The sequence below is a fragment of the Carassius auratus genome, chromosome 7 (assembly GCF_003368295.1).
Source record: "Carassius auratus strain Wakin chromosome 7, ASM336829v1, whole genome shotgun sequence".
NCBI lineage: Eukaryota > Metazoa > Chordata > Actinopteri > Cypriniformes > Cyprinidae > Carassius > Carassius auratus.
This window is the reverse complement of record NC_039249.1, coordinates 4,436,639-4,463,628: the sequence shown is the minus strand read 5'-3', so window position 1 is coordinate 4,463,628 and position 26,990 is coordinate 4,436,639. Positions and strand designations below refer to the sequence as shown.

Genomic DNA, 26,990 nt, shown 5'->3' with positions numbered 1-26,990 from the left:
ATAAAACCCCCACCTTTTTTGGATGTAATCTAGGTCCCATGATCCTCCTTATTGTAGGACTGAGTAAGTCTGAGACATTATCCTCACTGATCTCATGCTTCCTATGAATGGACGAATGACTGCAGGGGTTCTCCTGGGATTTCACTGATCCTTCCTCTGTGCTGTTCAACTCCAGTTTACCTTCCATCGCTCCCTTGGCTTTTGTATGTCTGCTGACCCAGAAGATTATTGTGACACTGATGCTGTGGATTTACGCTTGAATCCAGTGCCGTCTCAGATGTATGTGGTGCAATGAGTGTGCATATATTTGTTAATTATGGCAAAAATTAATATGCAATTGGAGCTACAGTGCAAACAAGATTAAGATACATATTTCTGCCGTGGGAAAAGAGGTAGAAAGGCCAAAAATAAAATGCACTTGGATGGTGATCTAAGTGACATAACTCCGCTCTTTAGCTGGTTCCTTGCCTTTGGTCCTCATTAATTTTGATTAAATGCATACAGCAAGATGCATTTGCACATTGTCACAGACTGTAATCTTATTCCCAAAGGCCACGGTTATCAGTGTGTCACCTGCTGTCGTATTTCACAGATAGCTGCCTGTTTTACAGCAGGACTGAGTAGGAGCTCTTCACACATGCAAAAGAGCTCTGAATGAGCCCTGCAAGATGAGAGGCTTCAGTCACTTGCTGTGAATGAGGATCGGGCGGTCTTTATACCTACCCCTCGTCATCAGCAATGTAGTTTGATCCTGTTCCCAGCTGTCTTTGGCAGTACTGAGAATGTCCAATTCATGTTTTTAGGCAATTAATTGCATTCCTCTATTTCTGCTTGTTACTACCTTTTCTGCTCATATAAGATGCATTGCATTACATAAAATGAAACTTTGTATTTTGTATATAGAACATATATATATATTAGGGCCGGGACTTTAACGTTTTAATTGAGATTAATTAATTACACAAATTACGGGTTAATTAAGATTAATTAATTACAGAAAAAAATGTCCCGCATTTTTAATAACTTATTTTTGCACCGCGGTACGTTTCTCACTGGATGAGTTTCGGCGGACCGATTATACTGACGCACCAACGAGCGTTCGCATATTACCGCATCGAACCTCGAGTATCACCTCAACGCAAACATATAGCAGCTTGCGTGGACTTTACACTTTATGTTGAACTATATATTATTTTGTTGGTGCAACAGTTTATGTTGAACTCTTTATTGTTTTAGCCAAGGTTATTGAGAGTTGGACCTGAGCATGTTATGGCCTCTAAAGCAACAGAGAGATGTTTTCTAATAGTCAGGGTTTCCAATGTTCTGAATGTAATTGACAGTATTGTGTTTTACTTAAAAAACACTTTACTGAAGGTTCCAGCACCTATAAGCTACCTGAATTTCTGAAATGTACTATTTCTAAATTGTTTCTAAATATGCTATTGCTACACTTAATGGCAAAAATTGCACTGGTCTGCTAGACTTGGTTGAACAAAAATAAACTATTTGTATGTATTCAGTCATTATTCAATGGTATACTATAAATCCATGTGAAAAAAAATTACTTCTCACTGTTCTCAGGTCAAATATTTATATGCGATTAAAATGCGATTAATTACGATTAATTAATTACAAAGCCTCTAATTAATTAGATATTTTTTTTTAATCGAGTCCCGGCCCTAATATATATATATATATATATATATATATATATATATATATATATATGTATATATATATGTATATATATATATATATATATATATATATATATATATATATGAATTATGGCACAGTACAGATGTTTCAAAAATGTCCATAAAAATCATAATTTAATCTCTCGTTTTTCTTTTTTGAAGACATGGAACACGTTGTGCTGGAGAGGTTGCTGCTGTTGCCAACAATGACATGTGTGGTGTCGGGGTGGCCTACAATTCCAAGATCGGAGGTGAGTCTACAATTTTCCATGTTTCAACACGTGCAGTCTATTCTTTGAGCGCGTACCCAGTCCATTCCAACATTTGAATTGCAAAACACCTCGGTGAAACATCAGATTGGCTTCACATTCAGATTAGCTCTGTCTCTGTGCATTAACCCATACGAGAAGTCTTCCGTACCAAAAGCACTTCGAAAGAGGAACTCCATTAGCGATAGCTTCATGAGCTCAAATGGGACAGTTATCACTGGCTCCAGCATAGGTCCCTGTGAGCCAAAGATTTGGATGCTAGCATGTGTAATCCTTTTAATTGGCTGAGGTGCTTTTATCCTGTTCAGTGCAGATTTTGTTTCATTACTCTTCTCTATGCTGCCAGCTGACTACGGCTCTTAGACTTCATTGGACTGGGAAAAATATCATTGTAATGGTTTGCTTTCGAGAATCCTCACCAAGAACCGTTTGCCAGCTGCCCATAGTTGAATCTTAGCTGTTTAGCCTAGCAATATGGTATAATGTTTCACCTTAAAAGGAAAATTAACCAAAACATGTCATAAAGTTGTCATCATTTATTCACCCTTAAGTTGTTCAAAATACTGTTTGACTCTTTTTCTTTAGTTGAAACACAAGAACATCTTAAGCAGAATTTATTGCTGCTCTTTTGCCAGTGCGATAACTACTTACAGTAGGCTTTGAGATCCGTTCTTACTCAAATATATAGCATGACTGCAGAAGATGTATAGTGTTTCATGGAATAAGATATAAATGAAATGGTGTGAAATGGCATGAGAGTAAGAAAATATTGACAGAATTTTCATTTTGGGTCAAGTAACACTAACTTTACCACTACTACTACTACTACTACAGAATAGCTGATTATGTAATGCATTTGTGTTATGTTATATAACGTGTGTATTATGAGGTCATCAGCAGCCATTAATAACATATTTAAGCACTGACTCACTAATCAAACAACATGTAGGTTGTGGGCTGTTCAAAGGGAAAAGTGCTTTTAACAACACCCAGGATTTTTTTTATTTTTATGTTAAATTTTGAACTTTAACTTTGAAACACACTCTGCTTTGTGTGTTTTCTCCAATGTACGCTGATGATTGTTATTAGAGGTGTTTGCCACTTATTCGTTCATACTTATGGTTAGGGTTTCCAAAAAAAAAAGCAATCTAAGTATTAAACCTCAACACAACACATCATAATTCATGCGACTTTTTAAGGAAGACCTGTCATTTTTAGAGGCATTTTAATACGAAGAAATTTATGTGATTTTTAAATATGTAAAAAAAAAATACCTGCATAATATTGGTCAGGGAATGCAATAGAGTGCTTCATTGTGAGAAAGGCTTTATAAAAATAACTATTTAAAATACCCGAACACCATTAAATAAAACATGATTATGAACATAGGACAAGCTCAACTCAACAAGCTATAGTCGTACACTAACACTATGCACTTATAGTGATTACTACAGTAATACAATCAGAAATCACCCAAAAAAAAATTATTTAATAAATTTTTTTTTATATTTGTTGCCTTTTTTATTTATTTTACCTTTTTTTCTCTTTATGTCTTGTGATATTTTTCACTAGACTGCGATTTAGTACTTAACATATCCGGGATATTTATCCTTGACATCTTTTCTTTATTTTCACTCATTTCTGTTTGTTTTAAATGTACAGTTGTTTCTTTTTTTGGACCTTATTTTTATTAACAGGAAAAGTTTCCACACACAATTAAAGAATATGAGAAATTTCTTAATTGCTTTAAGGTTTTCATCAGCCTGGCACCAAATATGATAGTCTTGGGTTCTGTGAACACGGGTTAGTTTGCAAACATCCGAAACAAATTAACACTTTTATGATGAGATGTACAAGCACACTCACATAGTCTTTTAAAAAAATTTTAATTGCACATTTTCTTCAGACTAAATATATACGCTACATGTCAGATCTTCCCTTTAACGCAGATGGATAATGCGTTATGGATAAAATCCCTTTCTCTTTTGTCATCTCTGCCTTCGTTTCTCTCTCAAGCAGCTGTTTTTGAATTATCCTCCTAATGAGACGCAGTGGAGGGGAAGTCGTCTTCCTGTGCCTGTTTCACCTTGAATCCAGGGGGAAATCTGTGCTTAATAAGCAGCAGATACTACTCCTTTAGGGGGTAGCATGGGGACAGAGGACAGAGAGAACTGAAGGTTTTTGGACAGCTGACCCGTAACGTCGGCCCAAACTGGCAGGCAGTGCCTTCTGCTATAAGAAAGCTGAATGTAGAGATGGCAGCCCGCTAGCAGAGATGGCACACAGCACGGCTAATTCCTCTGCCAGAACTCATTAAGCCAGAATATTGGTTTGGAAGACTTGGAGGAAACAGTAGAGTCCATTGTGGGAAATTGCTTTATAACAAATAAAACTGAGGGTTCTTGTTGCATTTTTGAGAGAAGATAGATTATTTGTATTTACTAGAGCCTGAATTAAAACGACCACAGTGCATCTGTTATGCCTTTCTCATTTCCTAGAAAATAATCATAGCCAGCTTTCTCTTTGTCCTTCTGGGATGTTCGGGACTTTTGGAATGTAGGAATGGGATAAAAACATCAAATCTTTCCAAAATGTTGTGCTGTATTTTTTTGTAGTTGTGGGTTTGTTTGCAGTACTGTCTGCACCACAGCTCTCGGATTGCTTTGGAAAACCTGAAACGACTGAACTTTTGTTTATTTGCACTAACCCGTATGAGGGCAACCTTGAGTAACCTCGCCCCCTTGTGTATCAAAGGAGTGATTCACATTGTTTTGAAGATGCTTGACTCTGATTTCTCATCTTTTTACCACTTTAAAATCTAAATGCTCTTGGCAGAGTTTGCTCTCCTTTTTTTATTTTTTATTTTTTTTTACCCGAGGCTGAGATAACATTCTAATGCTGGGATCACAATAACTCAACACCTTTGACATTTTGGACCAAGTGCTCTGGCTCGTTCCCAAACCCCCAATTCGGTGTAAGATTCCCTTTTGTACATGGCAGTGGAAAAAGATAAGATGGTCTCCTCTGTTGTGAAGGATGTTTGAAAGAGAAGAATGTAGCCACTTGTCACCTTTGAATGAACTCCAGATTTTTTCTGTGAAAGGAACTTTTATATGCAGCGCTATCTGTGCACCTCATCCCTTTCAGATGCGAGCATTAGATGTTAAATATTTAGCAAACAGAAGAAAAATCATATGGGATTTTTAGTGGGGTTATTCATAGTAGCTGCTTTCTCTACAGATTTTCTGTCTGTTTAGTTACGTTATATCTCTCCACCAGTGGTAATATATGTACTTGCCTCTGGAAGAAAATATAGATTCTGGTGGTGGGTGGCTAAATATTTGACAGGCTATAATTTCAATATCACAGTATTGTTGCAGGCAGGTTGGAATTGGTGGTATTAAAAAAAAAAGCTAAAATATCTTTTTTTGTTTGTTTACAGAATTTATAGTAATATACACATTCAAAGTTCACTGAAAATCTTATGCAAGTTTGTTTTGAGTTCTTGCAGTGTTGAAAGTGGAACCAGTTTCAAGTATTTAATATATGTATTTATATTTTTATGTAGAGTTATATAATTTTGTTATATTTCCATTTTATTTAATTCAATTTAAATTTATGTTTTTATATTTATAAGTTGATTATAGTATGTAGATTACAGTTCAAAGGTTTGGGGTCAGTAATGTTATAATGTTCCAAAACAAGAATATTTCAAATAAATGTTTTCATAAAAAAAAGAAATAATAATAATTTTAAAAAGTGCTTTTTTTCCAAAAGGGTTTTATTTATTTATTAACTATTTACTTATTATATTATGGGAACAAAATGATGCTGCCTAAATGATGATGCCTTATTAATTTGTATTTTATTTATTTTTGTTAATGATAATACTGTAAGCTCTCAATCTGTGCAGAACCTCTCATCAGACATTTCTTAGCCAGTATTAAGTGTAGCTTTTGATGACATACACTATCGGACACATTTTGTCATCTCTATATGAATTTCTACAAATGTCAAAGTAAATCTGGAAAATATTGAATCATTGCCATCAAAAATTCACACAATCTGATTGCACCCCTCTCAATGCTTTCAACAGAGTTTACAACAGAGTGTTTGATTGACGAATTTTCCCCTAACATCACACTCTTTTTCTCTCTCTCACTCTAAACATGAAGTCATTGTAATGGCCATCAGTTCTTCCCATTCTACTGTCTAATCTAAATACAAGCGTTACAATAGTCAGGCTGCAGTTTGTGGTTACTGTAAGATATAACACATGCAGGTACTGTATATTTGTGTGTGATTTGCTCTAATGTGTATCATGTTTTGTGTTGCAGGTGTGCGCATGTTGGATGGAGAGGTCACTGATGTGGTGGAAGCTCAGTCTCTCAGTCTCAAACCACAGCACATTGACATCTACAGCGCCAGCTGGGGACCTGAAGACGACGGCAAAACGGTGGACGGACCTGCAAAGCTGGCCAAAGAAGCTTTCCTGCGCGGCGTGATAGAGGTTTGGCTTTTCTCAAACCTGAACTCATTGCACTTCTTTGTCGTTTAGCTAATGTAGGCTAGAAATACTTCTTGTGGTGCTGAAAGGGGGCTATATTCTGCTCTTTTGGTTTGTTTTATTGTTTCCTGGAAGGCAATTTATATTACTTTTCATAATTTATATTTCTTGTCAAATAATTTTCCAGCCTGCCTCTGCCCATTTAAGTGAACTGGGCTGCATTACTGTACCTTTTAAAAGGCCCTTTCACAGCAAGGACCATAACTATAATTATAACAGTAATGATATTGTTTTAAAAAAAAAATCTTAACTTAAAAGTAAAGGGGAGTCCACACCACAACTATAACAGCACAGAAGAACAATATAATAAAAAAAAATTTTCAGCTGGTGAACAATAAAAATGTAGACTCCATCCTGATTTAAAGCACCAGATGACATAACTGCAGTGCACACTGAATAAACAGAATTATATCTTGTGTTGGTGTGGACACTAATGTAGTTAGTTATCTTTATAGCTGTCGTTCTTTGTGTGAACAGGTCTTAAGACTTATCTAAATGATATGTATATGTTAATGCTCTATTATCTTTGGCTAAATTTACACGCCAGCATAGTTCACAATATTGTTGATCAAGGCTGACCACATCTGAAATTATTAAATGTATTATGTTCATGATTTAAAACATTACATTTGATTAATGCGTTAGACCAATTTCTTTATTCTGTTTAATTTGTACACACACACACACACACACATATATATATATATATATATATATATACACACACAGTACCAGAGCTTGATGCCGTATCGAAGCCTACATTTTTCACTTGGATGGACCGTGGAGGAAGTTTTCCACTGTCAGTGTCTACATAAATCCCGTTTCAAAATGAGCAGTGGAGAGGTCCTGTTTTGCCTGACATGTACAATTGCTTCTGTGACTCATGGGCTATTTTTACTGTTTCCTGCCATTATCTGCATCAGTTGGTCTGTGCCACAAACAGTAGACGTGTTTTCATTGATATTCTTTTGCTGAGATGGTCTAAGTTTGCCTTTCTTAACCCTGAACTTTTACCAGCAGTGGCATTTAAGAGGGCAGAAATTTACGGTTCAAATGAATTAAGTGGATTTTTCTTATTTGCTTTGAAGTTAGCGATGTCAGGGGGGCTGCGGAAGGGATGCTCTGTATTTGATTTTGGCACACTTCATTTGCGAGTGCCTTGAGTCATAAAAGCACTTACTAGTCAGAGTGAAGTTTGTTTAATTTAAATGTCACATTAAATGGCAATTTTCACCGAGACATCTTCATGCAGATTTTCCGGAGCGTGAACAGTATTGACATTCTTAATACCTAATTACTTAACGCCATTTGAGCTAAACTGCTCTCATGCGTGGGGTAGCGCAACAGCATTCGTTTCAACCCTTCACTCATATGAACGTGCTCGGGGGTTGTAAAACTGGCTGAGGCCCAGCTAATGGACAATGGAGGAGAGCCGTGCCAAGACGCTATCTACCGCAGTGTGCCGTGGATGGATTTTATAGGAGCAGACCTTTTGTAGAAAAATGCTGAGAGGCGGTTTGGTACGCAAGACCACTTTTATGCTTTCTTTTCAGATTGATATGCATCATTTAAAGCAATAGTTCATCTCAAAAGAAATTATTTTATTATGGTTTACTTCAAGTTGTCCCAAATTTGTATGCCATATCTGCTTCCGTGGAACACAAAAGAAAATATTATTACAAATGTATCAGTTTTTTTCTTGTTCTTGCTGCTATGGTTTTTTGGGCCCCACTGACTTTCATTGAATGGGCTAAATCAGTAAAAACTAAGTTATCTTGGCCACTAGCTGAAATTAAAGAAAAGTTTTATTTTTTTCAGTAATTTGCATGTGCTCTTAACCACAACTTCAGTTTGTTTTAACATTATCACTGTAATTGTCATTGTTTTTTTGTTTATTTTTTAATTTTTTTTTTACAGTGTGATCAATGATTATCCTAATAATTTATTCTTTAAATTCAATTCATATTGATATTTTTGCAGTATAACATTTAAGTGTTACTAGACGTTAGGTGTCTTAATGCTAAATTTTATTACTCTTTTATGCCATAGCATAGATGGCACACACTATATGCATAGATCCGTAACATAAATGCATTGTGCAGAATTTGTTCCAAGTATGAATGATCCCATTATAATTATATTGGGTAGATCTTTTAACAGAACAGATGGTAAGAGCTTTTAGAATTTCCGTGTGACTGTTCCTATAAATAAGTGACAAGGACCAAAAAAAAGAATTTGATTATACAGACTTAGTATTTTCCCCATCCATATTTTCTAGCCGTTGTTTCTGGTGTCCAAATCATGAGCATTCGCATGTCTGCCAGCAGTCAGATTTGTTTGGGAAACAAGATCCATGTTGCGTGGAGAAGGCCAATGCAAATGGGGCTCTGGTCTGTGTAAACACCCTCGCTGAATAGATGCCCACAATCAAGCAGGTGTGCGCTGTAACAAAGAGCGAATTCTCAAAGATGCACTGCAGCCTTTCTCGCCACGTTATTTTCTCCTACTGACTTTTATTTGGCACATTGTTGAAAATGTAAGGTACAGTAAACGATCAAAGGTAGTAACAAGCAAACAGCATCTGAATCTAATTATCTGGCCTTTCCTTGTGGTGACATGGTAAAATGAAAGTCACATGGTTATTTAAACATGCCTCGATAATGCAGTGCGGGCATTTTTCACGAGTTCATTATTGGTTCTGACAGTTTACTCTTGCATTACTGCACTTCATTTGAGAAGTAGGCCGCAAAAGCTCAGTGCTGTTTGTGTCTTTCATTTGCGCCTGAAAATAAACATGCATGATAAAAATCTTGAACATTAGCGCCATCCCACAAGGTCCTTTTTAAAAGCATCTGGCCCTTCAATCGAAACCATGATAGTGCTTCAATGGTCCATGACACTTTGAAAATCCTTTCCAAACTCCACTCATCACAAATATTATCCAGTTGTTTTGAGTATTGTTGTCTGTAATCCTCCCGTTTCAGACTTGGCAGCGCAGCGCTCGCATCTGGCTCTCAGTGTTAGATTGGACTTGCATTAAGGGAGATGCCAGTGCTTTTGACCGACTGTGTGTTTCTCCTCCTGAATTCTAGGGCCGTGGAGGACGGGGCTCTATCTTTGTGTGGGCTTCGGGGAACGGCGGCCGAGAGAAGGACAGCTGCAACTGCGATGGCTACACCAATAGCATCTACACGCTGTCGATCAGCAGCAGCACGCAGAATGGCAACGTGCCCTGGTACAGCGAGGCCTGTTCGTCCACCCTCGCCACAACCTACAGCAGTGGAGGCCTCAATGAGAAACAGATTGTGAGTCTCTCTCCGCCTCCAGAAAATCAGCAACAGTTATCCTTTAATTGAAGAAGTGGCGTAGCAAATCTAATCCAAAAATAAAGAATCTGAAAACAGTTGGAGATCAGAAGATAGACTGCCAAGCCAATTTATGAAGAATTGTTGCCACGGCTTTTAAGTTCTTAAAGGCTTTTTGGCTGTCAGTGAATGCTATCTTTCCTCTAGTGAGAGGGAAGATGAATGTTTTTTTCTTCATGGCCTGTTTGAAACTTCAAAAACACGGATGTTCTTGTGATTCCAAACCATATCCTCTAACTATCATGCATGGCTTGGTTTTATCTTTATGTTTTTTATGATTATTAATGATGTTTGTTAAGTCGAGCGTCACTGTTTTTATTGCATATACTTGTGCTCAGGGATTTCGACAAACCCCAAGTATTACAACGTCTCCTAAACAGACAAAGCGACCCGCCATAAGAGCTACAGTGTTTGAGTGCATCACACATGGTAGCTGGCAGCTCGCACATTTGAGTTTTTTGTGTTTATTAATTACTATTAATAAATTAAAAAGATATTTAACAAAATACTGTTTGTATAGATTACTATAAATTATTTAAAAAGTATTTATTTTTATGTTAATTAATTTCATTTGTTTATTGTAGCTATGTCTAGGCAGGGACAGAGTGCAAGTATGTATGTCCAACCTAACTCTTTATTTGTAGAAATTTGAGAATTTTTTTTAATTTTAGAAGAATTTTTTTAAAATCTTTTTAAGAATGATTCGTAATTCCGGTCCCAGAACATTTAGATCACCTTAGCAAGCCTAAAGCAACACCCTGGCAACAAACTACAACACACTGGCATATTGACACTGACTTTTGCATCAGCAAACAACCTTATTGGCTTCTTCACAAAATGTCAAGCTGCAGTTTCAAAGCACAAATGTCCCTGTGATTCAAAACAACAACCCCTCAGTGTCATAGCATGACATTTTCTTTGCTCATGTTCGGTTTTGTTTCTTTACCCGGCTCTGTGTCGACAGAGGCGCGCACCCAAGCATTGTTCTCATAACCGGCTATGCCTGACTGACTCATCTATTGTCCCGCATTCAAGACACAGACACTGGCTTTCACAATGGAGGTGTGCTTTTAAAGGACAGAAGCCTGATACCCGCTGTTTCCTCTGCAGCAGAGACTCTGTCAGGCGATATTCCTCTCCTGTGGTCTCCCGAGATCCATTTTTAATTGTGCAATTGCTGAATTCTCCCGTCATCGCTCCTGTCATTCAGCCTCTCTGCCATTTCTAGTAATTAGTCTCACGCAAGGAGGTCTGTCGCAGTCAGTGCACATCCTGCGATGCCTGGCTTTTTAAGTGTCAGCCGTCAAGTCTTTTATGTTTGCATTTGTCTTGAATTGTTCCGGCTCTGTCTGTGTGACCCTAAGGGCTTAAAGATGCTGCGCTTTTTACCCTCAAGTGTCGAAAATGTCAAACATTTAACTGAACCACCTGGGTCACTTAACGGGCAGAAGCTGAATGGCACTTTTTACAGGGTTTTCACATTTTCTGAAGAATATGAGAAGAGGTGCTTGCCATGCAGATGCCAGTGCCGTGATGCAAGACTTGTTGCCAAGGCATTGATATGCAGTTGCTAGGAAGCTCTGGGTGGTTGCCTACTGGCCCAAGTGGAAAGAGCCCAATTCCCAAGTCTCTGTGAAATCCTCATCCCCGCTCTATTTTTGCCTCCTGTTGTTGCTCCTCAACATCTGAGATATCAGTTATACCTGTAGCACAAATGTTGAGGGACTAGTTGTACATCAAAATGTAATGCTGAGTGTAAGGGCCTTGTTTGAATTCTTGATTGTGAGTATAAACAAATAAAAATAGCAATATTGGACACAATTAGCAAGATTATGAAACGGGTCATGAATTGAAATCAAGATCTCCCTTATAATTTGACATACAGGCTAATGGTCAAAAGTTTGGAATATTAAAATTATTTGAATGTCTTGTGTTCACCAAGGCTGCATTTATTTAAAAATAAATAAATAAATGAAAAATAAATAAAAAGAAAAAATATATAACTTTTATTAAAGATTATATATATATATATATATATATATATATATATATATATATATATATCTCAAACATACATACATTTTAATGAATTCCTAAATGAATTAATTCCTGTTCATTAAAAAATAATTCCTGGAAAATGCGTCACAGATTTCACAAAAACAGTAAGCAGGGAAAAAAATGAAGTTTTCAGCTTTGACTATAATACAAAACCACTTAAGTGACCTGAGAGCTAAAACCAGACTTTTATTTCAAAATAAAACAAAATAAAACAGTTTGTTAAAATCCTACTATTATTATTGTGCCTCAGGAAACATTTTTATCATCTTTTATGAGAGACTTCATTGTCACGTCAGTACAGTGTTGGTATTGTGTTCCCATCTGGAATAATTGGATTTTCCCGTCATATCAGTGATGCGATATGTTTCCTGTTTCAGGTCACTACAGACCTCAGGCAGAAGTGCACAGACTCCCACACAGGCACCTCTGCCTCGGCCCCTCTGGCGGCAGGAATCATCGCCCTCGCCCTTGAGGCCAAGTAAGTCGTCCGAAGCATGGTTTTGTCCTGTCCTCAAGCGAGGTCATCTTTCTTTATCAGCAATTTGAGGGACCCGAGGCTTTCGAAATAAAATGGCTGCTGGCTAGATTGGCAGACTGGAATTAACCTTCAAATTCTCATTTGGATCAGACGCATGCATTGAGCGCTATCATTTTAAATGAATGCACTGGTAACAATATAACCTTTATGACTCCACCTGTAGCTATCCGTGACCTTTTACGAAAGGGCAGGATAGATTATCTAGAGCTGTTTGTGTTTCGTTCCACCATGTATCTCACATGAAGGAAAGAAAGGCACTAACACTTCTCTCCACAGTAAAAACCTGACCTGGAGAGACATGCAGCATCTGGTTGTGAGGACGTCAAACCCTGCCCACCTCACCACCAATGACTGGAAGACAAATGGAGTGGGTCGCAGAGGTAAAAGCCCATCTCGTTGCTTTTCATCGCTCCCTCCTCTATCCTTTCACTCTGGCTTGTCTTTCCACTTTCCAGCTACTTGAACGCTTTGTGATTAGATCGATAACAGTATCATTGGCTGCACCAGTCTGCAAAACCTCTTTAATTCACCTCTTTACTTATAATGTCAGTCTTTTTACAACCTTTTTAAACTGGTTCTATAGTTACTTTCAACAGTATTGATTTCTCTCTCTCTCTCTCTCTCTCCTACAGTAAGTCACTCTTATGGATATGGTCTGCTGGATGCTGGAGCCATTGTAGCTCTGGCAAAGAACTGGACGAATGTTGGACCTCAGCGGAAGTGTGTCCTTTCCTTGGTGTCTGAGCCTAGGTAGGTTAAAACCTCTGTACTGGATTGATCTTAAAAGGTTTCGTTTTGGTAGCAAAAATGGGCAACTCTTTCATTTTCTTTCTTTTATGTCCATTCAAACTGAATGTTTACGCTGCTGTTTTCCATTCAGTGAAACCATCCGGTGCTCTTGGTCTTCAAAAAGACATAAAACATCATAACTTAGTCTGAAGACAAGCAAAAATATGACTTTTTGGAGTTTGAAGGCCTTAGTTTTTATCCACTTGATTGCATAGATAAAGCCCTGTTTTTTTTTGTACTGAAGAAAATGTGGACTGAATCTCAGAAATGCAGTCATTAAAATGGAATTAACGTTGAATTTCATGGAATCTTAAGTTAATTTTTTTTTTTTTTTTTATGTATAGCAACACCGTTAATATAATTTAAATACAATTCCTGGTTTACTCTAATTGTCAAACAGCAAAAATCTGTGAAATTTCATTGTAAAATGTAGAATAAGATTCAGTGTAATAAGGATAATAATATTGGATTAGTCTGTGAAGCTCTTTATTTGTTAAAAATAATATAATGTTAGCATGAATTCATATATAATAATACCATTTAAATTTTTGGTATCTGTAAGATTTTTAAATGTAAAATACATTATTAATAAAATACATTAATAGTAAATGTACTAAAATATATTAATATTAATACTGTGATATATTTTTTGCAGTTTAAAATAACTGTTTATTTAAATGTATTTTAAAAATGTAATTTTCTCCTGTGATGTAAAGCTGAATTTTCAGCATCATTACTCTACATGATCCTTCAGAAATGATTAATACGCTGATATGCTGATCAAGAAACATTTATTATTGTTATCGATGTTTAAAACAGTTTAGCTGCTTCGTATTTTTCTGGGTAACATGATGCATTTTTTTTTCTTTTTTTTTTTAAGAATTCTTTGATAAAAAACAAAACTATTTACACATTTTTTTAATAAGGGGGTATATTAAAGACATGAAAATTGTTTTTAAACAAAAGGTCTTTAAATATAGATGTATTAATTCATTTGATTAGACAGTCTTTTTGATTTATGAAATTATTATTTTGTTTAAATTCTTATTATTAAAAAACATTTCGGATGGAAAAATAGAACAGTTTCAAGCAGCGCATTCTGCAAAATAACTTTTGCCTGGCTGAGTAAATTGACAGAATATAGATTTTTGTGTAAACTAAATCCTCTGTTAGAAGAAACTGCAGTCTTAATTGATTCTTCAATAATATATTGCGAACTGAGGTTCACACAAATGGAATGCTTTAAATTTAGTACTGCTAAAAAGGTCATGAAGTGCATTAGGAAACGGGAATATGAAACGAGGTGGGAGAAAAACATCACTTTTGACGGTTTATCATATTTAAATTTAGAGCTGCACAACTAGAATGATGCTTCAGTGCATCCGCTGCCTACAGAGTGTGTTTAAAGGAAGTAATGACTTTTGCAGATAAGCTTGTTACATCCACGTTTGTCACACTTCCATCACTGCTGTCATCTTGGAACTCAAGAAGGACTCTCAAAGTACCTCTCCACCGATCTCATCATCTCTAGCAGCATATCATGTCTCTCGCTCTAAAAACTCACCCTCTTTTTATCCCTTCCTCCAGTCATCCTTTATGGTTCACCAGCGTTATGGAAAGATCAAGAGCTTTTGGAGCAAAGCCCAATTTAACATGCTGGTTGCAGAAGTCACAGAGTGAAGTGATTATGGTCTGCCTCACTTCCATCTCTTCCGTACTTTTCTTCATCTTTTGCTTGCAACATCTCTGACTTGAAGTCTTGCACGCGCTGTGGCGTTACCACGTAAAGAGGGGTTACGCTTCATTCCTCATGGACTTGTCAGAGGCTGTAGCCTGTCGTTCTCTTTCTTGATTTAAACTCTTCTTCTAGTGTAACTCTGTCTCTGGTGAGCAGGGCCGGGCCGCTCTAAGCTCCTTATAGGATTGGGTTTAGAGCGCCAAAAGCCTACCGGCTCCTGTAGCGGTCATCGGTGGCACAGGTCTTAACCTGACTGAACCTTTCTGCTGGACCAGGAATGTGTTTTGCACACTTAAGCATTGCAGCAGCAGTTTGATATAGTAAAAATCAGTTCATCTTTCCCAGTAGCTATTTATATAGCCTGTTTGATGCAAGTAAACAGGTTAATGCTTTCATCAGATTGCTTTATTTAACATATCATCTTCTGGTGTGGGCAATTATTACCTATTTGTTCAAACAATGTTTGGAAATTCATTAAACATTTATGCTTAAGATAACAGTGATGATTTATTTTGAGGCTTCAGTAAACATTTGGGTAATTTACCATTTTAAACACACACGACTTTGTGTGTGTGCCGTTGCTTTTCTAAGCAATTGAATTAACAGTTTTCACCTGGTGGATGATAAATGACACATTAAATGAGGATCTGAACCATATCTAGTGTTAAGATTGTGGTTTCAGCTAAATCGTGGTTCTTGTTTTCGAATATTTTGATGATCTTACACTGAAGTTCTGAAATTTTGGGTATGCAGGATTGTCAAAATCATCAAATCAGCATATCACAATGATTTCTGAAGGATAATGTGACACTGACGCATAATGCATTCATAATTACTTGAATTAAAAGTCTAACATTTCGCTGTGGTTTGCCAGTCAGTTCTTGAACACTGTTTCCTGTTTTTAGGAATATTGGGGGTCATTTGGTGATCAATAAGAGTGTGGATGCATGTGCTGGGACGGACACCTTTGTGAGCTCATTAGAACATGCTCAAGCCCAGCTGACCCTGTCCTACAACCGCAGAGGAAACCTGGCCATCTACCTGATCAGCCCACAGGGCACCCGCTCCACGCTGCTTGCACCCAGGTCAGGCACTGATAGGGATACATCCACACATTTATACTGCTGAAATCAGTTAAGTGTAACATTCTGTCTCTTTCTCTCTCAGACCCCATGATTACTCCTCTGATGGCTTCAATGACTGGGCTTTCATGACCACCCACTCCTGGGATGAGGACCCTCGCGGAGAATGGACATTGGAGATCGAGAACGTGGCTGGAACCAACGACTATGGTAATAGCTCATCCATCCAATATGCAGGGGGTTTTTTTTGTAACTTGATTTGGTTTCTGAAAGCAAAATTACCATAGCTCAAGCTCCGTCACTCTGGCAACTTATGCTGGGAAACTAATTGCGCTATTATATTTAGCACAGATGTGCGCACCAGCACTCGCTCACTCGTGAAGACTCGCCCACTCCTGACAGTAAAATTGATATATTTCTATGACTTTCTAACATTCACATGTAAAAAATATACCTGTGTCAGTTATGCACTGAGGAAAACTCAATGTCTCAAATGCATTAAACTGCAGTTGATCCAGGATCGACCTTAAGGGCTGCTTGAGAATAAGTGTGCACGTAAAATGACCTTGATTCACTGAACCTGGATCGAATTAGTGAGATTGCGTGAACTTAAATTGTTGTCTATTAAACCGCTTTAGTCCCAATTGATTTCTTAGGTTATTTCAAGTCAGGTTTTGGACTTTAATCCCCGCTTTTCTTGACTTCTTTTATGAAACAGCCCCCAGGTCGCTTTCACTAATATTGTCCTGACTCTCTTCAAATATCTGCTTCTCTACTAATAAAAACTAGTATAAGAAAGATCATAAAAATGAAATAAAACAAAATTGATCAAATTGAAAAGAAAAATAAAAAAGATAATAAAAGGCACAATAAAATAAAAACAAAACAAAAATGGTAATGAAAATAAAAAAGATTAAAAAAAATAATTATAGAAAAAAAAAAAATAATTTGACTTGAAAGTGATTCAAAAAAAGTAAAACATTGATTGTGATCCTATAAAATAAACAAATTATAATAAAAATGAAACAGAGTAATAAAAGAGCATAAAGAAAATATAAATACAATTAAACAAAAATGATAAAAAGTAGATAATCGTAAAATAGAATAAAATAAAAGATAAAACAATCTGGGACTTTTAAAATGATATTGATTGTGATACAAAGAAAAGTCTCTTTTTATGTCTCCCAGTGCCCTGCTTTGCACTTAACAGGAGTGTAGAGTATCTTCTCTCCAAATCTGCCCGATTTGCCCAATCCTGTTTTCTTCCTCTTTTATGTCACTGTCAATTTGTCTTCCTTCACCACACCCCGCAGTAATTCTGATTAATTAAATCTATCTAAGTAAATCAGAGGACTGAGGACTCTCCAGTCGCTCATGAACACTGTAAATATAAAGAGACTTCCAGCCAAAGCTCATTCATTTGTCCTGCTCAGACACTAACACAACTGCTTTATGTCTGGATTGAATGGACCATTCGTCCAGTGCATTACCTAGTCCATTTCTCTTTGTTGCTTTAAGAATTTACAGCTCTACTGACTTTATTGGACTGGAGACAAAGTGTGCCATCTGTCTAATGAACATCGAAGCAGTGTGGCACTACAGTCACTGAATGATGACAAGAAGTCTGTGTTCAGACAATGTTTGTGCAGTTACAGGCCACAACGATGATCAAACTTTTATCTTCTGCGTAATGTGTGTAAGTGGCCACAAAATGAGCAAGATGTACAGGTGATAATATACAGTCAGACTGTCTAAACAGAAAGGGTGCTGTTGATTTATCTTGTATACAAGTGATACAAACCCTGTAAATAAACTCTTCAATTATAGAATACCAATGGGGATTACTTTGCATTTGACATATCATACTAAATAGGGCTAATAAATATTGTTTTTTAGCTGGTCAAGCACTGATACATGAAACTACAGTAGTCAACATTTGAAGTGGATCAAAAAAGTTCATCATAGTTGTCCTATGACAAGAACGCATTTTGGTTTAAGGACAAATTTGATGAAAGGTTTTGATCCAAATTGATTCAAATGTTCACTAGTGTAGTACTGCTGCGTAGGAAACTGTGACAGTGGTCATTTATGCAGCATGCAGCTAAATGTGATTTATACTAAATTATCTTAATGTAAAATGACTGAATGCTGTGTTTTAGTTTAAAAAAAAAAAAAGTCATTCCTATATTATATATTACAGTTGTAAAATAATCAGATATATGCTTGTTATGCTTAATCCGTATGTGTGTCAGTTCTAATTGTTTATTGTGGATATCATTAATTAATACTAAGATTATTTTAATTATTAGCATTTTATTATATTGCTGTCATTTTATAAATTCAGTAAGCATTGAGAGGCTCCATAGTTTTATGTTCGTATCATTGAGATTTATATATATATTTGTTTTGTTTTAGTTAACTTTGGTCAGATTGCTAATGTATTGCCTCCTGTGGCTTTTTGCTTTAATACCTCTATTCTAACTTAGCACTGTTCTGATTTACTTTAGAAATCAGCTCTGCTAATCTTGTTTGCTTTTGGTCGGTTGCTTGTGTTCCTAATTTTTGAGTTGACAGCATCTGCCGACTGAATAAATCTCATCTAGTGTAGCACAGTCTACTGATCGAGACGGAATGAACACAGACATAATGATTCACAACTGGCATCTGTCCTCATTTTGTGAGTTTCTTGAGTGCATGAGTCAGATTGTTGAATCTCTCTCTCTCTCTCTGTGTCCGTTTTAGGCACTCTGACTCAGTTCACGCTGGTTCTCTATGGCACAGCTTCTAGTTTATCCGGCCGTTCAGCAGCAGATTCCAGCAGCTGCAAAACATACGACCTCAATCAGATCTGCACAGGTAAGTGTCAGAGTAAATGATGGGGGAAGTGCGCCCCCTGGCAGCCACTAGTGGCATTCACTAGCTGTCCTCAGTACCTACGCTGTTTTCAGCTGCATATTAACATCGTTTAACATCTTGACTTATTATTTTATTAGTCTTCTCAAGCTTTTAAACTCTTTGCACAACATTTTGTGTAATATTTTGCATTAAAAAATGCAAAATAGCATTTTTTTCCTAAATTAATCATGTCATGTAGAGTCATGCAACAACAGCGAAGCATGCTGCAATTTGAAATGTTAATCACTGTGTAATTACATGCTTATCATTCTGTTTTATGTTCTGTCTTTAAGAAATAATAGGCAGTATGCCGTAAATTAGAACACAACATTAATTTAGTTGAAAAACACTGAAGACAGGAGAAATGATGCTGAAAATTCAGCTTTGCATCCCAGGGATAAATGACATTTTAAAATATAATAATATAGAAAACAGTAGTTTTAATTTGTAATAATATTTCACAAAACTGAGTTAATGGTCAAATAAATGCAGCCTTGGGGAGCACTTTATTCCCAAACTTTTGAACACTAGTCTGTGGTTTCACGAAATGTTTATGTATTAAATACATTAATACATAACACTGATAATCTCCCCACTAATTGAAAGCTTTAAACTAAATGTATAAAGCTTGCAGCTGTTTTTATAGGTCCCTTTAGCTTGTGTTGAGTGTGTTGTGCTGGTCATGTCTTAGCTGTTAAACTGTGTGTTCATAACTCAATCCTGGAATTAGTTCACAGTGCCAGCTGCATTGGCAGCCGTGTTGAAGGCACCTGTCCAGTTTAGCCTGCGGCCGTCCCCCTCTCTGTGGACACTCGTTGCCAGCTCATTCTTACCTCTCCACACACACACACACACACACACACACACACACACACACACACACACACACACTGACCCTGCCACTACTCTTTCATCAGCTCTTTCCTTTTTCTGTCCTCTGCCGCCTTCACTGGCCATCACCTCCTCTGAATGACACCATGCTCAAAGGATTTCTTTATGAATGCTCAAAATATGCTCTTCACCTCTTTTTTGTGCACTATGATGGGCAGAGGTGTAGGTAGTTGATTTATCTCCCGATAAGTTTCTTAAAGCCTGTTTACACCGTGTACACTCTTTAAAATAAAGGTTTTATAATTGGGGTTTCATAGTGATGCCACAGAAGAACCATTTTTGGTTCCTCAAAAAACCTTTCAGTTGTCAGTTCTAAAGTAATTCTTTTTTTTTTCTGGTGTGAAGAACATTTCAATAATTTAGAGAATGTTTTTCCATTATAAAAAACCGTATGTGCAAAGGAAAGGTTCCATTTGATTTAAAGGTTCATCACAGATGCCAATAAAGAACCTTTATTTGAAAGAGTGTAATGCAGCTTAGCTTCTGGATGGGCGAGAGGTGGCCACTTACACTGGAAGAGACTGTCTGAGCGACAGATTTCCTGGAATTGCTGATACAACAGTAAAGCACCAGCTTGGACAGAACATTTCATAAAAGCACTCTTTGTGACATCCTGGTAAGTTAACATTATTTGCAGGTGGACTCGTGCACTCAGACTCAAGGAAGTTGCGTAATGCTAGCCAAACTACTCATTTTCAGCTAGCATTTGGCACTTTTGTGTACAACATGCTTCAGTTGATTAGTTTACAGGTAGGGTGAGCTGGATGCACAGATGTGTGGTTTGTGACTGAGGCTACATTCAATGAAAAGAACACAAAATAGCCAAATTGTTCAAAACAACAACAACAACAGCAACAACAAAAAAGTTTAAAGGGGTCATATGATGTTATTTCAAGTTTTCCTTTCTCTTTGGAATGTAACAAGTTTTTTGTGAATAGATAAGATCCCTAAAGTTGCAAAGACTAAAGTTTCAAACCCAAAGAGATATTCTTTATTAAAGATAAGACTTGTCCACGCTCTTCTAAAACGGCTCGTTCTATGTCTTTTAATGTCTTTTAGACACTTCTTAACACTGTGCATATGAATACTCTTAACCATGGTAAAAATGACTGCAAAGCACAGCCTCTTGCTTTTTGAAATGTCATATTTGGTTTCAATTTGTGCATTGTTTGTATCAGTAAAAGCCCTTTGTGAGTCAGGTGGGATGCCTTACCTGTGTATGATTGTCAAAGATGGATCCAAGAGTTCTTCCTGGTGCTCATTCTGCTCTTATTAATGGTTGCATGTTATCCCTGATCTCATCTCCGCAGCTTGAACTTCTCCAGGTGTTAAGCACTGTTACCACAGCAACCCAGCATGCCCTACCAACCCATAAATAGGAATTTTGCACTGAAAAAACGCCTTTTAGTAGATGAGCCTTTTCAGTTGTCAGAAGATGCTGAATTGGATGGTTTAGTAATTATTCCAGTAATAGGACTCGCATCAGGCAAGGTAGTACATTTGAAAAGACCTGAATTTCCTGGATCGTATTTCTACTTGGCTTGGCAGGCAGTGTTTGAGGTGTAAATAAGCCCAAGCAGCACAGAGCAATGCAGTGTATAGCTTCAGTCCTCAGGCAGATTCATTTACTCTATCACACTTCACACACACACACAAGCTGCCCAACTCTGCATCCTATTTAAAGGATGTAACGGGTATAATACAAATTAAACTCTAGCAACAAGCGTTTGAGGCCAAATGCTGATTTACCATGAATTATTTTTTGTTTAAAAAACAAAGCAAAAAAACACCATTAAATAAGACTGTGAAAGCACACCGAGCCAGACAATAAGCTTTCAAATAGGTTTGCACACTGTATTAAAGGTATAGCCGCAAAACTTCTATACATTTACTGTATATATGCTTGCATGTTTGGTAACCTTGTCTGTGCATATCCAATCATTTATTTTCCCAAAAAGCTTGACAATAAAATGCTGATACATTTTCTTTTTCCTTTTCTTTTTATCAACATCAGTATTTTAAGGTTAATTGGGCTACGTATCCACAGAGTATGGATATCATTTTATAGATCTCCTCATAATGCAAGAACCATTGCTGTCAATCAAATCGTTTATTAATTATTCCTAAATATGCTAAAAACCTACTTTTGCAAACTAGTCCTGTTTTTCGTTCAATCTTGATAAAAAAAATTATCTTGACTCTCTTGATCAATAATTATCAAAAAACTTTGTTTTCCTTTTGTTAACTATAACAGGTTCATTTATAAAAGGGGCGTGGCCAAAAAAAAAACATCTGTCAGATGACTTAAGCATGCAGTGTTGTTATAACGGTTTAAAAAGGCGTCAAAAACAAAAGATTTCTATAGAAATACAAAATTTGCTGAAACTGTAGAACATGTTCATATATTCACACAAACACTAGATCTTCAAATCATATGACAGATCTCCTCATTCTGAACAACTTTGCCTCTAGGACTAATGCTGTCAATCTGTTAATGAAATGCTGTTTTAAATGGAGTACAGCATGCAACATCGCATCATGTCTGCTTCCTGAATATACTCAACTGCCCTTCAAAGAATGCAAGCTTTGCTTTTCAACCTTTAAATCCTCAGAAACGCTGGTCTCATGGATGTCCATCCAAGTGTAAACATGGTTTTTGGTTTAAAAATAGAAAATAAAAATAAGAAATAATCAGTGGAAAACAGCAATATAGTTTAGCTTGTATTTTGAAGCCTAAACTGAATTCTGTTCCATCCTTCCACAGAGTGCAACCCCGGCTTCTACTTGCACAACAAGAGCTGTGTGAGAGACTGTCCAGCAGGTTTCACCGCAGGCACCCGCTCCATTTTCCTCCCCAATAACGAGGTGACGTCCGTCCTCCGTCCCGCCTGCCAGCCCTGCGACTCCATCTGCCTCACCTGCAGCGGCACGGGGCCTCAAAGCTGCCTCTCCTGCCATCCTCACAGCCACCTGGACGGAGTCAGCGGCACCTGTCTGCACCAGAACCACATCCAGCGTGAGTCTCCGGACGGCGAGCTGTTCCAGACGCAAGGCAGTGGCTCATCCATCAAACTGAACCCAGAGCTCACCTCTCGCCTGCCTGCGACTGTGGCCGTGCTCAGCTGTGCCTTCATCGTGGCTACGTTTGTGGCCGTGTTCGGCTTCCTGCAGATGCACACTCGTAAACAGAACAAACTACTGTCTGCCGAAGCCGGGCCAGGATCTGGGTTACTGGTTGGGCTTGGTTTCAACCGCACCGCAGTGGCCTACAAGGGCATCCCGAGCGTTTGGAGGGAGGATGAGGGCAATTCCGAGTCAGAGAACGAGGAATTTGAGATCCGCAATGAGAGGACTGCCTTCATCAAAACACAAAGTGCTCTTTAACACCCTTCTCGCCCACGTTCCTCCCCTCTCTAGCCTCTGCTGCACTGTTGTCTCTTTTTTAGTATGATTTCCTTCCGGGGTTCGTCTGAGCATATCTCACTTCTTGGGGTTTTGGTTTATTTTCCACACCTTTCGTAGTTACGTATATGAGCCATGATTCACCTGGGTGTTGACCTCTCTCGGTGCCTCAACATAGAAAAAGCTTCCAATCACAAGCGACGGGGATAAGCCGATGGTCACAGGGTTGTCCCGGAATTACAATAAACATGATTCTTTTTTTGGTCTCTTCCTCTTGCCTAGTGAGATTTTAAGAAACAGCAAGATTTATTTGCATAGGAGAAAAACAAAGCTTTTCTTTGAGTGAATGAGTGTGTGTGTGTGTATATGTGTGTGAGTGAAACTACGTTTATATGAAGTCAGTTAGTGCTCCAGTGGGTCGGATCCACTGGCTTTGCGCAGGGAGCCTTTTAGAAGAACATATCACTATTTCTACATGGTCAGATGGAGAGCGGAGCGGTGTGTTGTTAAACGCGTCTGAAGAACTTACTGCTCCCCCTAGAGTTTATACATTGACAAATTCATGATTATTTTAAGTACAGTAGGGTGTTTGAAGGAATAGTTCTCCAAAAGATGAAACCTGACATCATTTGCTCAGCCTCATGACACTGAAAAGCTGCATGATTTTCTTAGGTGGAAAAACGTCCAAATGCCTCTAATCATGCAGGTTTGAAGTGACATGAGTGAGTATTTTCATTTTCTTCGTGGAACGCAGCATCCCTGCACTCTCTGACCGTATGTAGGGAGAAACCTCTGATGTCGGTCAGTCCCTCCGAGCCAGCTCAGCTACATTAAGCTCTACTCTTTTCTAAATCTGTCCTCCAGTCAAGGTTTGAAACACTAGAAATGGCCCCGGCTATAGGCCTGTCCTGAAACGATCAGGCTTCCATGTTGTCATGTTTATGGGGATCATCCATTTATTAGATTCAGATGTTTGAGGTATGGTTTGTGCTTTAATAATAAATCAGAGAAAGTGCTGTGAGGATCCTCACCCAGAGCAGCTTGGGTTGTTTTCGTCCGCTCAAATCATTTCATCTTTGCTTACTACTGTTTGTTATTGGTAGTATGCTTGGCCTTGTCAGCTCATCTGCGCAGAATATAGTACTGTTGTATTTTTGTTTTTATCTGAATTGCATATTCATGATCCACATATGTTGCTCTTATGCAGTATCTTTATGAAATGACAATGTTATCTATGGAATCTGTGCAATAGAGACCCAACACAGTTAATGTGATTATGTGCTGATTTCTTCATCATATCTTATCAAAATAAACTGGAGGGCACTATCAGCCTTTCAGAACCATAGTTTCTTACGACTGCACCAAGCAAAGACAAGGACACAATGTAGGCCGGTTCACAAAGTACATGCACCATCTTCAGCCTTGCCCTAGTTTAGTTTAAACACTCTTTTATACAATTAAGGCTCGTTTCTCTCTCTCTTTTTTTTTTTTTTTTTTTTATATATAAGTGTGTACTGTTCATCTACACAATCCCTAGACTAACAGAACATCTTCATTTATGACACCCTACAGTTTCACAGCAGTTAAATATCTTGAGACTTTATGCTAATGTTTGTTTGTTGATCTGGTACTTCCCTGTTCTTAAAACAAGTTTCAAATTTGAACTTTTCATCCCTCCATTTATTAATTGTATAGAGTTCAACTTGAAGCTGCAATTTACTATTTAGCTAAACAACTGTATAGGTGGTCTGTGTTTTACAATTAATATTTAGGTTGTCTGTTTTTTTTTTTTTGTTTTTTTTTTTTATCAAGAATGCATTTGGGTAAATTGGGCCACTTTTTAAAATTAATTTAGTGCTCACACACAGAGCGAGAGTTGAATCTTCTTTCTATTTTTAATACATTCAACTTAAATGTTTAATAATTTCTCTACACTTTTGTTTAGTTAAACTGTAAAATAGCTGTTCTGCCCCCTGCAGTAATGATTTAGTGTTACAGGTGTTTTGGAAAGCCTCAAAGTCATTGAAGGCATGACCAAAGAGCACAGATGAAAATCTGCTTGCCTTAGAACGATTACATGAATTAAAAAAAAAAAAATTTAATTATTAAACTTTCAAAAAATTGAGGTTAGTTTAAGTTTTGACTTGGATAAGTGATTTGTGCATACACCCTCAGAGAATGCTTCAGAATGATGTTGAATGACATTATAGCAGTTGTGGTCTAAACTTGTCATGGCTGCAGTTTTTACAAGATCACACCCAATAGATTTCACCTTGACATTGTGATGATTGCATTGTGCTCTAAGGGCTCGTGTGTGTGTGTGTGTGTGTGTGTGTGTGTGTGTGTGTGTGTGTGTGTGTGTGTGTGTGTGTGTGTGTGTGTGTGTGTGTGTGTGTGTGTGTGTGTGTGTGTGTGTGTGTGTGTGTGTGTGTGTGTTCAGGCTCAAGTGAGAACCTTCTGGAGAACCTTATTTGAAGAGTCAACTGATGCATGTAGATCCCCAAGTAGAAAACGCCAATCATTTGTATGACTACCTGAGACGGGACAACTATATATAAAATTAGGCCTATTTTTGTACTATATATGGTGCATTGTCATTTACATGTAATTTAAAGATTATTTTGCTGTTTTTGTTTTTCTTTTTATTTAATTGATGTCAATATGCGAATTATAGATTATACAAAAAAATAAAAAATAAAGATCTATGCAAACTTCAGCATTTGTCATTGTGAACTCTTTGTTGTATTTCCTATAGGTCGGATCAAATCTTATAGTCCACAGCCATGCTGAAAGCCTTAATACTGTTATTTTATTTATTTATTTATTTATTTATTTATTTTTTTAAGGCTACAAGTTAATTGAGATTTCCTTGAAAAGGGTTACTTACTTGGAACTGTTTTGCTAAGAAAGGTCTAGCATCCTGTTGAGGTCAAAGTGTTAGGTGCATTGACCTCAAAGGAAGATCAGACTACACTACGTAAAGGATGTGTTTGATAGATTTGATCGGTCAGTGTCTCGATCAGTTGTTTAAAATACTACAAAAATGAAACGAGAGCACAATATTTTAGGCATGGCCTGTTTCACAACAGAAGTGGAGTTCCAGACGACTTTCCTTGGTTTGTACAATGTTACATAATTTGTGTTATCCTCAAAAACTATGAATCATCATTTTGTCAAAAAAAAAAAGAAACGCCAACAACAAAAGTTAAATGGCCTGTTATAGCTGTTTACAGTTTAGTCACCGTTTAAACCATAAAACAAATGTGACCCTGTACCACAAAACCAGTCATAAGTAGCACTGCTATATTTGTACCAAAATGCATCAACTTATGGGTATGGGTCAAAATTATAGATTTTTTTTTTAATGCCAAAAATCACTAGGATAATAAGTAAAGATCATGTTCCATGAGGATATTTTGTAAATTTCCAGCCATAAATATATACAAACGGTTTTTGATTTAACATTTTTTATTAGTAATATGCATGGCTAATGATGTTTTGGTTATTATTATTTTATTTTTTGGACCCTAAGATGCAAAAAATAGCTGTATCTCGGCCAACCATACATTACGGAAAGCTAATTTGTTCAGCTTTCAGATGATATATACATCTCAATTTGTAAAAATGGACCCTTATGACTGGTTTTGAGGTCACAAATAGTAATAGTAAAATGCAAATAAACTATGGCTCTACTAATGT

The 26,990-nt window shown here is 37.2% G+C and overlaps 1 protein-coding gene across 2 annotated transcripts in view; it reads left to right on the top strand.

Moving 5' to 3' along the window:
• The window catches only part of LOC113105574 (furin-1-like), an 86,467-nt gene extending 61,092 nt beyond the window's left edge, over positions 1-25,375 (top strand). For both annotated transcript variants that reach the window (XM_026266718.1, XM_026266717.1), the window contains exons 7-16: positions 1,860-1,948; positions 6,304-6,476; positions 9,626-9,838; positions 12,334-12,434; positions 12,771-12,874; positions 13,127-13,244; positions 15,927-16,106; positions 16,189-16,313; positions 18,846-18,959; positions 22,654-25,375. In XM_026266718.1, the coding sequence (XP_026122503.1) occupies positions 1,860-1,948; positions 6,304-6,476; positions 9,626-9,838; positions 12,334-12,434; positions 12,771-12,874; positions 13,127-13,244; positions 15,927-16,106; positions 16,189-16,313; positions 18,846-18,959; positions 22,654-23,273 (1,837 nt within the window). In that variant the 3' untranslated portion in view covers positions 23,274-25,375. The remainder of the gene's footprint in view (positions 1-1,859; positions 1,949-6,303; positions 6,477-9,625; positions 9,839-12,333; positions 12,435-12,770; positions 12,875-13,126; positions 13,245-15,926; positions 16,107-16,188; positions 16,314-18,845; positions 18,960-22,653) is intronic.
• The last annotated feature ends 1,615 nt before the right edge of the window (positions 25,376-26,990 follow it).